Consider the following 15,029-nt stretch of genomic DNA (forward strand, 5'->3'; position numbering starts at 1 on the left):
TGTGTTCCTAAGGACCTTTGGCTGGAGGCCATTGAAATGTATAACTTCTCCACCTTCATCTCCCTTCCCCATTAAGATTCCAGCTCTCTGCTCCTAGCTGGGGTGGGGAATGCGTTCTCAAAGTAAGAAAAATTGAAAAATAATATTCCCTAAACCTATCAGTACCAAGTATGTTGCCAGATTCAGAGCAGACACTTGGTATCTTAAATGGATTAATGGACTTTTATAACCAAGGTGATTACAAACAGTGATTTCAGGAAACTGCCTTTTTTTTTAAATCTATTTATTAACCTCCAGTTTTTATCTGTCAGTCTTTTGATCCTATGCCACCACTGTCTTCTTTCAACCTTCCTTGGAAACTTCCAACTGGATGGCATGGCTCTTTTCTTCAAATCTTACAAAACCCTTGCTCCCTCTCACCAGACCCTTTTTTGTCTTGGATTAGTTATTCATGTTTGTACTCTTATCAATTTGAAAACTTTCAAGGACAAAAAAAATGCCCTTTTGTTCTCTACTTCCCTTCACACAGTAGGTGCTTGATACATATGTGTTCAATTTCACTTATGAATTTAACAGGGTTTTTTTTTTGTTGTTGTTGTTGTTTTTCCAGTTAGAAAACTGAAAGGGCTGCTTTCCCAGCCAAATCAAAGCCCATGTAAGCTGGGCTTCTTCAGCTCACTGCTGGGTATTTCATCTGGAATTATTTCCCATGGCCGTGGGGCTCTAATGAACAGCTGCTCCAGATGCCTTTGGTATGTGGGTATCTCTACTTTGCAGTGGGATTTTGATCTGAAATCTCCCTCACAGAAAAAAATAAAATAAAATAAAACAGTGTAGCCAACTAATCAACAGTTTCCAGGCTACCATGGAAACTTAAAAGAGGCACTGGAGGCCCTCAATTATGCAGCCTAAGAAGAAGTACACAGGTACCATTACTCTATGAGAGTAAATGGCACTCACACTGTAATGTTTTGAGTGTCTTCTATATACCAAGCATTGTGGTGGATAGCATGGATAATTACATAATAAGGAGAAGGAATAAAACTGTGTTAATTCCCTTTGACACTCTCTGTTGAATTCTGCACTGTGGACCACGTCCCTGTGTTGGCATATAGTATTACCTCACCCAGAGCCCTGCATATGGAAACTGCATAAGCACCTTGCAGGCCTATGAAGATGATGAACTTCTCTTTATCCATAAAAATCCAGCCTAAAAGTCAGCTCTTCCAGGGAGTCATCTCTAATCACTTCTATCTCTCCCATTTGGATTTAATTACTTTTCATTCTTCTTTGTATCTTGGACTTACTTACACTGATCTCTCTACTATAATGTATTGCCTTTCCTTTGTTTATATTCCCCATCTACTTATACAAATGAGAGTTCTGTGAGGTTATTCATCTGGGCCTAGCAGAGTGTCTGGCATATTGTAGACAATGGAGAAAGACAAGGGAGAAATATTTTTAAATGCAAGCCACTGCTGAAACAAATGGCAAAGGGATGCTCATTATTGATGGGTGCATGGCAGTGCATTATACCACTCTCTATACTGTGTTTTGTGGGATTTTCCAAAACAGAAGTTTCAAAATAATTGAAGGCCTTGCAAGGTGTCAGTATACCTATCGGAACTGTTAAGTTCCTACCATAAATGGTGCGATCATATCTATAACTATGACCTCTGTGTGCTTCCTGCTTCTTTTTTTTTTTCTCTCAAGAAAGATATTTCATACCTAACAATGTTGTCCTAAAATAAAATACAATTATGCTGTTTCAGAACAAGTGCCGGCCAAGGATATTACAGTAAACACGAATTTTTGGAAAAACTGGAAATTGACAGTTCACATTAAGTATTTTATTGAGAAGGGCAATCTATAGGTTTTGCCCTATTGTCTTTCACCTGAATTGTTTCAAGAGCATAACTAGTATCTCTGCTTCCACGATTTTACTACAGAATTCATCTTCACCTACTCCCAGACTGAACCCCCTAAAACAGTTGTCTGTCACATTGCTCATGTGTTTCCCCAAAGAGGAAGACTGAATCAATGCTTCTTCATGGGTTGAAGAATCAGTAGACACTCTTAGCATTGAACTTCAAGCCACCTCTTCAGCCACATCTCCCATTTCAACTTTCTGACACCCATGTGTGCAAGAACCACTGCCCTTATCCATAAAAGATACCTCCTGTTAGTGCTTAGCACACAACTCAACTCTTTGCTTAGCCTGGAATGTTCTTCTGCCCTTCTCCAATTTTGTAAGTCCTTCTCACATTGCAAAGTGCTATATAACCTATAGAACCTATATAAAGCCTTAGGTCCTTTCCAGAATGCACCACTCCATCTATGTTTATGCAGGCCATTTCTCTCTTATCCCCAGGACTTACATTCTTCTGTCTTGTTTGGTAATTAGTTTCCTTTCCTAGAATGTAAGTTCACTGAAGGTACATTCCTTTAATGTTCATCTTGCACACCTCTCTACCATCTCAGTCTAACAGAGAACCCTGCACACGTTTAGAATTCAACAAGACATATATTATATGCTAATCTATGAAATAATAAGATCCATTTTCTGAGTGTTCTTCCTTGTTCTCCTTATTAATAAGTGAATATGTGTAAAACCTCAAATCATCACATTAAAATCCGATTAGTCTTTTGAATCCTCTTTACAAATAGCTTTTGTTTCCTAAACCCTGAATTTCAACCAAAAGGGAATTATATTTTTAAAATGAGGTTTTATCAAAATCAGAATCTAATTTAGGTGGGAGTAAAAATGTTTCTCTTTATTCTTTTTTACCCATGGCTAATTTTCACTAGCCATTGTAGATGATAATGCTATGGTAACATTGCTTTATCCCAACACTACTAGAGACCCTCTCATTCAAATAGATTCAGAACTACTTTCTAAGTAAATCGATGCATAGTCATACTAGAGACAATACTCCATAGTTGTACCAGCCAAGAATCACTGCCCCCGAGGATAGTATAAAAGTTCAACGTAGACCAAAAGAAGCTCATGGTTCTGCTCTGGGTCTCATCTTCATTTCTCCACCAAAAAGAATGGTTAATTTCCTGGCCTTATTGTGGGCTGTATTTTCTAGTGCAGTCAGTGAAAATTTTGGCAGTCTATATTGGGTTAACCTTTTTGGGGTGTTTTATCATTTGTAGGTAGAAAGGATTAGGGATAATCTAATATTTTGTGGCTTTCTCTGTATTTTGTGCCTTTTTCCTATTCTTCCACTTGGCTGGTGGTCAACAACTCACTGCATACTGCCACAGCCTGAGAAAACACAGACAGGAGGCTTATGCCAGAGTTCTCATGGTTTTATTGGGTCTCACTGTTGGATTTTACCTGGAATAGGTATTTATGGCCATTGAGTGTACATCACACATAGACAAAATGCAGTGCAGGTCTTAAAGGTCAAGCAGCTCAGGAGACCAGTTGGCTTGCTTTTGTTCCAATTCTGCCTCCTGTCTATGATACAGTTAGTAATCTGGCTTAGCTCACTTACATGCCATGCTGGGATCTCACATTTGGGTTGGGGATGACACCCTGTAGAAATTGTGTGGCTGTTGTGTAATCTTGCCTACAGATGTATTTCCCTCAGAAATATCTCAGGGTGTCAGTGGACAGTTCAGGACAAGATATCAGAATTCGGGACATATGTTTTCATTGACTCTCTTTTCCAATATTAGGGAAGAGAAATAAGTAAAAAGTGTGTTACAGTAGGAAAAGAACTATATACTGCTTAGTAGTCCTTGGTTTAGGTCCTGTCTCTCTTCCAGTTAGTTTTGCCTTCTGGTAAATCAGTTAACTTCTCTGGATTGTAGCTACCTCCTGTGTAAAATAAAAGAGTTGAACTAGATCAGCATTTTCTAATATGTACTTCAGAACAAAAAAGGACTGACTTGTCAAGTAAAATGGGTAATACTCATGTATGGTGGTAACCTGCATCTTTGTATTTTATTATGATTGAGGCTTTTATATTGAACCCAAATTTTCCCCAGCATTTATGGATATGGATATTAACAGAATACGAATATGCATATCCATCCCAAGAAAGACGTTTCAGACTAGCACAAAAATCTGCGATTCTAGGTGAGGGAGTCAAGTTAAAATTCTACTTTTCATATTGTTGGAACTCAAATTTGAAGTTTTCATCTGAAAACCATCAACTTTAAGTTACAACAAACAGAAGTTAAAGAACAAAAGCTGAGTCATTTGCAGGGGTCTTAAACCTGGGGCCTTTGACTTTAAATGTGTACAGCATCAACACAGGCAATAAAAGAACTGTGTGCTACCTGATAGTGCTGTGAAGGTTGACTGCCTCAATACCCCCATGGCTGTTCTCTTTTAGTGAATGCCTCACCTGGCTATGAAACCAAGCCATCTGGAGTATTATGCCTTAAATTTTGGGGCTATGGCTCAGCCAAGTTCAGAGAACAAAAACTAATATGGTGACAAAATTTAACAGAAGGAAACTATTCCCATCACAGAAATCAAAATGATCTCATCTGCATTTTATTACAATACCAACATTAGAACATTGTGGGAGAATCTTGAAACAATGCAAATGTTGTTGTGTAGTACTCGGAGAAGTTTGCTGATGCATTGTTTTCCTTCCAAGGGTTAAATAAAATCACTGTGTAATATGAAAAAAGGAAGAAACTAATTTCTGAGGTTTTATTTAATCCCATTACAACATTCTTTTGTGTGCCTAAGCAGAGCTTGTCACAGAGTAAGAATATTTACAAGACGATATGAAAATTACATGGGAACTTCTTATGTTCTTATAGAGGCCTAGTCAGAACCTAACAAACTCACTTTGTTAAAGAAAAAAAAAAAGACTTCCTGAAGATAAGATACATTGACCATTATAACATAGTAACAACCTGTGTACCGGATGTAGTTTGGGATGATGTCATTTTAGCCATCAGGTCTTAGCTCCTGTAGTTAGAAAGATGAGAAGCATGGCAGGCTTAAATATTTCCATCATCTTCCAACATTACACGCAATGTGAGAAGTGAACAGTCATAAAAAAACTCAGCAGTAAAATATCCTGCCCTTATCTGGAGGGAATTTAGCATGTGTTTTAGGAACTACATTCTTTTGCTTGAGAAGATAGGAGAGCTGAGATGTAGACGTGACCTCGGACGCTGAGGTTTAAATGATTCAAAGCACGTTATTTCAGTAGAAAAATTATTTCATGAAAAAATAAATGCACATATATATGGTATATATGTCTCTATATTCACACACACATATCTATTCAAATTGCTAGAGCAAACTTAATCAACTTTTTTTACCCCATCTTTGAATAATAAAATTGATTTGAGTAGTAAAATTTATATTAGATGGATAAAATATTTGTTGATAGCAACAGTGATGTCCTGTGCATATTGGGTTCTCCCTGAAAAGACAGATGAGCAAAGTGGCTCACTGGGAAATGTAAATGAAACACTTTGGCAAATTAAGTGTTCGAAGCACATTTTTGCTAAGCACTCATTAACTCAATTTTAACAGAAAAGCTTACCCATTTCATATCATAATCAACAACCCAGCTCCACCCCCGCACCTCCTAACTAATGAGGCACACACAGATATTTCCCTCACAAATCAGGGTACTCCTCCAGAGAATAAAATTCCTAATGACATTAAGGCATGGTAGCTATCATGAACTTGACAACCGAAAAACAACCTGTATTACCACCCCATAGTAGGGAGTCCTAACTTCGCACCTTGGAAATATATTTAACCCACAATATCACCCTACACTCAAGAGCTTTCAAAGAGAAAAGAGAGCGGGGAAAATATCCCTTCCCTCCCAATGTCAAATATCTGGGTAAACAGACATGAACTGTCCAGTGCTAGGCTGCTCCACGTCAAGCATGCATATTTTAAAACTTTTACTTTGGGTATTAAGCCTCCTCAACTTCTGCTGCGTCTGTATCCAGTTCTGAACCAGACCTGACCAACCGCACAGAGTGGGAGCGACCACTTTACCTTCCGAAAAATCAATCAGTCCCAGCAAATGAAGCAGCTTCAGAGATGCACATATAATCACAACAATACCCACTGTTTGCAGTCCTTCCGACTCCCACTCGAGAGTCAACATCTTTCAAGCTGGCAGAGCATCCCAGCTTCCGGACCCCTTTGGAGCGGAGGGAGTTAATTAGAGAATCCGAGCAATCTCTGGCTTGGAACAAAGACTCGCGAGGGGTAAAAGTGAGCAGCTCCTCGCAGACGCACCGGGGCGGAGCAGCGGCCCCCCGGGGTGAGGACCGACCTGGGCTGGAGTCCAGCCTCTCATGCTGATGCTGGCATTTCCTAGCGGGGTCCCCCAACCAGAGCGCGCCTGTCTCCGGTCTCCGTGCTGCCCTTGCACTTAGAGCTGTGAGGGGAGCATCTGTCGGAAAGAGGGGGACTTGGCTGTGTCTGTGGAGAGGACGAACACTCCCAGGGAAGTCGCCCTGGAGAGCACGGCGGCGCTCCAGGCGCTGAGGAAGGCGCGGGCTGAGCAGGCTGGCTGCGCGCTAGTTTGCTGCCTGGGAAGCCGGAGAATGCCCCCTTTTTGCCGAAGCAGCGGCTCTCTCCTCCCAGAGCTCCCGCCGCCAGACAGCTCAGCCCCCTCTCGGGATGCTAGGACATAATCGGCTGTCGTGGCTGCTGCCTAGAGCCCCCTTCAGAAAGCTCCCGTGGAAGCCCGTGGGTAATTTTTATAGGGAGAAAATTGCAGGAGCAAAAGAAGCACGATTCAGTTGCCTTTGTCACAAAGAGCAGCCGAACTGCCTCCCACCTGCCACTCCACTGGGGCTGTCTGGTCTTCGCTGACACAATGAGAACATTATTAGGGAGATGGATTTGGTTCTTACATTTTACAAACAGGAATGGGTGGAGAGCGGGGGCAGAGCAGAATCTCCTAAGAACACTGATGTTCAGTAACTGCCCCCTGCAGGGGGGGGGGATCGCACTATCCTCCTTTCAACTCTTGCTTCAGCCTATCTCAAAGCCAAGTTTCACAAACTTCCCCGACGATAAAAATCACGCAAGGAGCTCGTTAAAAATGCTTTCTTGTGGAGAGTCTGATTTGGGGGATTCTGGAGTTTGTGTTCCTAAACAAGAAGCTAGATGTTTCTTATCAGGAAAGCAGAGGTCATGATGTTTGAAAGAGAATCACACCAAATACTCCAGCAGCTTTGTGGGAATGGTCGTGGACACTTGGTCTATGCCAGGACCACACTGGCTTAATCACCCCGCGGGTTTTCTCCACTCTGCTGAAGCCCAGCCCCATCCCCTGGAACTCACTATGAAAATGGGGGTTTACGAATACTATCTTGGACTGTGGGGGGCATTTCCTGGTTCCGCTACTTTCTTGCTGTGTGATTTTCCGCAAGAAACTTAGCCTCTCTGAAAACAGTTCCTTTTCTGTGAAGCTAAGATGATAAGACTTTGTTTAAAGTTCTCTATTTAAAGGGAATTGAGGGAATTAAGTGTGGTTGGAATAATGGCTAACATTTACCGAGCATTTAGTATGTGCTGATCAATAGTACAGGGATTTATCAACGATGAACTCGTCTCCACTACTCTGTGTGGTAGGTGTTATAACCATCTTCATTTTTTTTTTAAAGATTTTATCCATTTATTCATGAGAGACAGAGAGAGAGAGAGAGAGAGAGAGAGAGAGAGAGGCAGAGGGAGAAGCAGGCTCCCAAGGAGCAGGGAGCCCGATGCGGGACTCGATCCCAGGACCCTGGGATCATGACCTGAGCCGAAGGCAGACGCTTAACCATCTGAGCCACCCAGGCGCCCAATCGTCTTCATTTTATACGCAAAGAAATTAAAGCATAAAGTGGTTAACTTGTCAAAGCTGTGGTGGGCACAGTGCTTGGTAGGCAATAGGCATTCATTCATTCATTCGGTTATTTCTTAATATTTATTAACCTGCTATGATGAGCTCTGAAGAGTACTCGAACGATAAAGTCAAACCTATCCTGTGGGAACATATGGTATAATAAACGAGGCAGTCATGAGATCGAAAGTGACTGATAAATGCACTAGCACTTGAAGAGATCTCTCTACGGAGTACAGTGGGGGCACAAGAATGAAAAGCCAACTCCACCTGGGGAAAGATGAGTGGTGGTAATGGGAAGGAGACTTTACAGAGCAGGTAATCATTGAAAATGGTAGCTTTCATTATTATTAGAAGTTATAAATAAGATGAAAACAGAGAGACAAACCATAAGAGACTCTTAACTCTAGGGAACAAACTGAGGCTTGCTGGAGGGGAGGGGGATGGGAGATGGGGTAACTGGGTGATGGGCATTAAGGAGGGCACCTGTTGTGATGAGCACTGGGTGTTATATGCAACTGATGAATCATTAAATTCTAACCCTGAAACTAATAATACAGTATATGTTAATCAAGTTGAATTTAAATAAAAAATACAAAATAAATAAAAAGACGTTATCTATCATACACAGGCTTTGGGGTACACAGACTTGGGTTGAATCCTGGTTCTGTCACTTGCTTGCTGTGTGACCTTGTGGATTGAAGTCTTTCATAATTCTATGAGGTCTATATTATGTCTCTGGTTTCAAGGAGAAAGTTCAGGCTTTAAAAGATTAAGTGATTGGCCTAAAGTCCTATAGATAGGATTTGACAGAGTTGGGATTTGAACTTGGGTTCAAATCTGGGCGCCAGATTCTGCACATGGTGTCATTTGCCACTGCACTCTTGGGCCTCCCTGTACCTTGATAAATGGGTCTCTAAATGGGTCTCTGCTAAGGGGTTGAGAAGGGGAAATATTGCCCAAAACTCTTGGGAAAGTAAAAAATGGACTCCAAAGAGGCATGCCAAAGCCAATGGCCCAGTCTGAGAAAGGAAGAGAGAGGGTCAGTGAATAGGCTTTCAATTTCCTTGCACTGACTCATTGTATTACTTGAAATAATCTCAAAAGGGATGATTTGCCTGAAACCTAAAATTAATCATTTCCCCCTCTTTGTTTTAGCTTCAGTTTAAAATTTCACCAGGTGACGTTCCTTGGTTAAGAAATGTTCCTCATCCTAGTGACATCATACAAATACCAAAATAAATATAGTGAAGTTGAGAAAAAATGTTTAAATTAGATAGATTTATCTACCTACCTATTGTCTCCCCCAAAATATAAATAAAATGGCAATGCACATAGGAACTAGTTAAGTCAAATTTAAATTTGAAATTATTAGTTTATATTTGTATAAACATTGAGAGTTCAAATAATCCAATCTTTTTTATTTTAAGGAGGCTTAAAAGGCTGGTACAGAGAGCAGAACTGACCTGTTCATGGTCAAAAACCTTGGAAAGTGGACAAAATGGGCTTGACTCACCTAGCTTGTCATGATCCCTGAATTGTTATCTACAGGAGAAATTGGGCTGATTCATTGAGAAGTTAGAAAGAAATTAAGTTCTAAAAAATATTTTCTGCTCTCAGTAAATAGGAGGTAAGAGAAGCAAGACCTCCATTTGGTTGGCATTATCCAGAAGGTTCTACTGAAGAAAGAAGCCTAAACTAGGTTTTTGAAAACAAGCAAGGAGAGGAGGAATGACTTTCCAGGAATGGAAATGGGCACCCACTAGGGAAGAAGTCATGATGGTGGCGCAGCTGGATTGAGGCCTCTGAGGCAGGGAAGAAAAATGCAACTGGAAAACTGTTGTAAGAGGCCTCTTAACAACTGAATAGAGCAAGGAATGAGGACAAGGTTGGTGTGTGACACTTAGTGTCTCTTCTAATTTTAAGATTTTCTCACCAAAAGGATGCAAGCTATTCACCCTCAGTGACTTCTGTTCTATCCCCACCCCAAAGGATATCATGTTCCTCTGTCTTGAGGTTTATCAATTACTTGGAAAATCCCTAAATGTTCTCCAGATAAACTTTCCGCTCAGATATGCCAGGACTCACGCTGTTTCATTTAGCTGCAGGGCTCATTCTGAAAGGTTCCTGAATGCGTCTGAAATGGATTTCTTTAAAATATGTATATGTTTGTCCATTAAACAATTAAGCATCCAACCTTCTTGCTTGAGTGCCTATTGAATCCATAAGGGGGGGGGGGCGGTGGGAGGATGCCTCTCACTTGAAAAAACTTCCAGCAATGTTTCATTAATGTGTCTTGAAAATAGTACTCATGTATCTTGTGATCAAAGCTTATGCTATGTAATCTTCATATAAACAAATTAGCAGATTGTTTGGAAATTTAACTAGGAAACATTCCTAAGAATATAATCTTTCCCTGAAATTTATGACTTTTTTGCCTGTTCTGATTTCCTTTTCCTGGGCTTTCTGGACTAAAGTGAGTGGGCTCCTGGGTTCACCCATTAAATCCGGTGTACAACTTTGGCTGTCATGTCACAGTCTTTTTTCTGTTCTCTCTCTATAAACAGTCTTTGCCATCCATATACCACTATAATGGGCTGGCTTTAGGGCAGGGATTTTCATGGATAATAATAATAATAATTATCTTTTGCTTTATTATGTTATAATTAGGTTTATATTATTGGACCCCTATGGTACAACAGCGTACTACTCACATTACATGAACTATCTCACTGAACCGTCACAATACCTCAATAGGATAGGTAATATCATTAATCCGATGTACAGATGAGGACTCTGGAATGCCAAAGCTTGAGTAACTTGCCTAAGATTATGACTAAAATCAGAATACGCTATTCCAAATTATGCCACTTCGGCGTAATGATTACATGGAGCTGAAGGCATTTGAGAATCACCAGATGCAAGAAGAGTTCTCAGTCCTCTTCCCTACCCAACTGTGGCATAAATCTCCCTTTGTGAAGCCGCCCACCTCCTCTCCTGTGCCAGGAATCAGAGAGCAACTCTTGTCACTGGGAATGGAGAGTGAGCGCCAAGAGGAGTCTGCATAAATAAACCCAATTAAAAGAAACCCTAAGTTCTAGAAGTTTCTCTCATATATTTCCTAATCACTTCCCTACAATTTATCATCCCTTGAAGGCCAAACTCCCTTTCTTTTATTTTTAAATGGCACATAAGCCCTGGAGTCTAATTGCTTGTTTCTATGAGTTTCACTTCTTTTCTGTGAATTTCCATATATATAAAATAAAATTTGTATGCCTTTTCTCCTGTTTGTCTTTTGTTAATCTAATTTGCAGGGCCCCAGACACTGAACCTAAGAGGATAGAGGAAATGTTTTTCCTCCCTGACAATTACATGCTAGAAGTCAAGGAGCTGGGACTTAACCTCAGGATTTCTCACCCAAGAGTCAGTGTTCTTACATCCTTGTGGTGTCATTTGTAAAGATCACTACTTTTGTTTTATTTTATCATGGCCCTGTGAAACAAAGAGAAACAAGATTTAAAATGAAAATGGCCTTGTCTGCAATAGCCAAACTGTGGAAAGAGCTGAGGTGCCCTTCAACAGAAGAATGGATAAAGAAGATGTGGTCCATATATACAATGGGATATTACTCAGCCATCAGAAAGGATGAATACCCAACTTTTATATAAACATGGATGGGACTGGAGGAGATTATGCTAAGTGAAATAAGTCAAGCAGAGAAAGTCAATTATCATATGGTTTCACTTATTTGTGGAACATAAGGTATAGCATGGAGGACATTAGGAGAAGGAAGGGAAAAATGAAGTGGGGGGAATCAGAGGGGGAGATGAACCATGAGAGACTATGGACTCTGAGAAACAGGGTTTTAGAGGGGACGGGGGTGGGGGGATGGGTTAGCCTGGTGATGGGTATTAAGGAGGGCACGTACTGCATGGAGCACTGGGTGTTATGCACAAACAATGGATTGTGGATCACCACATCAAAAATTAATGATGTCTTGTATGGTGACTAATATAACATAATAAAAGAAAAGAAAAGAAAAGAAAAAGAAAGAAAATGGCCTCCAGAAAGTTAGCATGTGGTGCGGCCCTTACCTCATGTTGAAGTGTAAATGTTTCGCATCAAGTTCTTTCCTGGAAACAAGATCAAGGGAGCAAAGAAAGTAGAAACAAGAAGAGGGAAGGGACTCAGGAGATAGAGGGAGGAGGGAGGACTTGAAGGCAGGAGAGAAGAGAGGAAGAAAATGAAGAGGGAGTCATGAGGGAAGAGGCAAGCAATCCTCCACGCCAGCCGCTGTGACAGAGTCAAGAACACACAGCTGAATGTGGCCTCTTTTCTACTTGTGAGATTCTCAGACTTCCAGGCAGATGAGATTTAAATAGGAGTGAAACAGACTATAGGAAAGGGTTGAGCAAGGGGTTATTTCTCCCTGAATTCATCCCACCTCCCTGATCTGTCAAACTCTGGAGCTCTTAGCAATGCAGACTATCTCTTCAGCTCCATTTTCTCAGCCATAGCCTCGAAATTGAGCCAGTGGCTTTAAAAGCATGAATACTGGCATCTCCATGGATATGGCTCTAGCGATGGCGCCTTCAACGTCTTTCCGTAGCCCTGTGATGCCTTCCCATTCACTTGCGGCAGGGCCCTGCTGCCCTAGACTGATTGCCTCATGCGCTTGGTACTCCCTGTTCCTGGGCATGAGATTCCCATAGACTGACCAGGGTGTTCTCTGAGCTGCACTGGCTCATTTCCTGTCCTGCAGCAGCACTTGGGGAAAGAAAGCCCAACAGGTTTGGACTGGAATGTATTTCAAATCTCCAGGGACACTGAATGATTCTCTCAAATATGTTTTGTTGTATAAAGAGTTGTAGGGATATCTGGAGAGAATATTTGTAGAAGTCTCAATGTCCTTCTGTGAGAGCACTTCTAAATCCATTTTGTTTATTTGCTAGTTCATTCATCCTCTCATTCACATGTGTGCATGCATGTACACACACACACACACACACACACACACACACACACGATTACCACTATTGTTTCTGTCACCTTCAAAGTCAGAACAGGGGAGGCCCCAGTGAATACAGAAGTCCCTTTTATCCTGAGCTTAACATGTGCACATTCCTGCTGAATAAACACGCAGTAAATGTTCAGTGAATGCCTACACAGTAAATGTTTAAGATGTAGGGTGTGAGTCATGGTAGGCATTTGTCCTCTAAATGCTAGTTCTCTGAAGTGACCGGTACAGGCTTGACAATTAGGATACATAGTCAAGTCTTTAGACCCTCAGTTCATTGTTCTTTTCACTATAAAAGGGAGTTAAGACCTCTACATAATAACTAAGATAGAAGCAAGGTGGGACCATGCACTATAGAAGAGAAAGGTTTCTTCTAGTGAGAACAGAAAAATCCACAAGAGAAGACATGGTGAATTAGGCATGAAGACCAAGCCTAATACTGTATATGTCCACATACTGCTCATGAGTGCTAGCCATTGCTAGTGCTCTCAAATCAGCTACATCTAAGTCTTGCTTTTAGCATCCACTACAAACTAGCAGCCAGTGAAGCTGGGGGCTGCATCTGAGTGAATCTTTTTGGTAAGGGGGACTAAACTTCATTTGGACAAAAAGAGAGGCAAAGGAAAAATGTTCTCCCTACCCCAGTACCAAAATCAGAGGCTTAGAGAGATGGAAAGGGAATCATTTCTCTTCTGAGAATTACATATTTCCCAGAACTTACAGTTAGTCAGTGTTGTAGTTTGTCTCTACTGGAGATTGCTTGTTTTCTATCATCACACTTATATTATTGAAATGCTGAAATCAGTTTGTATCAGTTTCGTATTGCTGCTGTAACAAATTATCGCAAATTTGATGGCTTAAAACAACACAAATTTACTATCTTCCAGCTCTGAAGTTTAGAAGTCTGAAATGGGTCTCATTTGGCTAAAATCAAGGTATTGGCAGGGCTGTGTTCCTTGAAAAGTCCCTAGGAAAGAATCAGTTGCCTGGCCTTTGCCAGATTCTGGAGCCTGCCCGCATGTCTTGGCTGTCGATACCTCCATCTTCAAGGCCAGCCATGCCAGCTGGGTCTTTCTCCGGCACTATTATTCTGAACTTGACTTTTCTGCTTCTCTCTTTCACTTATCTTTGATTACATCAAGCCTGCCTGGATTATCCAAGAGAATCTTCCTGTTTTCAGGTCAGCTGAATAGCAACCTTAAATCCATCTGCAACTTTAATTACCTTTTCCATGTAACTAGAATATCCATAGGGTCCTGGGGATTAGGATGCAGACATCTTTGGAGGGCCATTTTTGGGTCTACCACACAGTGAAAATATTTGAATAACATTTAATAGGAAACGCGGCTTTAAATAGGAAAAGAAAAGCTAACCCCTGAACTAAATTCCCAAATTTAGACTCTATTTCATTAGGAGCAAGTCACTTGAGATATGCGTGCATGTGTGTGTCTGTGTGTGTGTGTTTAATGTACAGAGAGAGAACCTTCTCTTTCAAAAGAAGGAAAGGGCAGTTTTAATTAGCATTCCTATCTCTGAATTTCCAAATTTCACTAAGAAAGGACTCTGAAGAAAGTACATTTAAAAATACTAAAAAGGAACACCAAACAATTGAGAAGACATAAGCTAATGATCAGACCGAGGGACACTCTACTTTCATTTTAGTGGTCAGAAGCAATTCGATGCAGAGCAGGTGTCTCCTATAAGCCCAGGACTAACCTAAGAATCACAGGAGATAGAACATCAGAAAAGAAAGAACTGGCATAATGTTCCTCTTTTACAACACTTCCAGGAGGATCACAAAAGTTAATGGAGTAGGAGGTGCTTCATAAGTGGTAGAAGGGCACTCAGGGAGATTGCTTTAATTAACTGGCCCAGACATCCTACGATGGATTAGACTAGAAATGAACCAAATTCTTCAGCTACCGAGGTATTCATTTCACTGCAATTTGTCAATCCTCTGGATACAAACAAGTCACAGACCATGACTTTCAGAAAGGCTGTTCACTGCAATAACAAAACTGACAAATGAGGAGTTTTCTCCTTTGAAGATCCATATGATGCTCCCTCCTCAAAACACTGCATTTAATTGGACTGGTATCTTACACACAGGTGTTAAAATCCCTTCTCACTTTCGAAACATCTGCATCGATCCAGGATTTGGTCATAATTTT

General features: G+C 40.9%; 1 protein-coding gene across 7 annotated transcripts in view; it reads right to left on the reverse strand.

Moving 5' to 3' along the window:
- The window catches only part of KCNIP4 (potassium voltage-gated channel interacting protein 4), a 1,115,095-nt gene that overhangs the window by 213,727 nt on the left and 886,339 nt on the right, over positions 1-15,029 (reverse strand). Inside the window, exon 1 of one of the 7 annotated variants that reach the window (XM_073891483.1) lies at positions 6,279-6,409. The exons of 4 other annotated variants lie outside the window; for them this stretch is intronic. Coding sequence is in view for 1 of the 3 variants with exons in the window: in XM_025887749.2 (XP_025743534.1) it covers positions 5,996-6,107 (112 nt within the window). In the remaining 2 variants the exon portion in view is untranslated. Of the gene's footprint in view, positions 1-5,995; positions 6,248-6,278; positions 6,410-15,029 lie in introns of those variants that run through there. 2 more of the 7 variants (XM_073891484.1, XM_025887749.2) reach the window with 2 other exon arrangements.

Source organism: Callorhinus ursinus, unplaced genomic scaffold, assembly GCF_003265705.2.
Source record: "Callorhinus ursinus isolate GAN/ISIS: 27379988/994484 unplaced genomic scaffold, GSC_fseal_2.0 scaffold4, whole genome shotgun sequence".
NCBI classification, from domain to species: domain Eukaryota; kingdom Metazoa; phylum Chordata; class Mammalia; order Carnivora; family Otariidae; genus Callorhinus; species Callorhinus ursinus.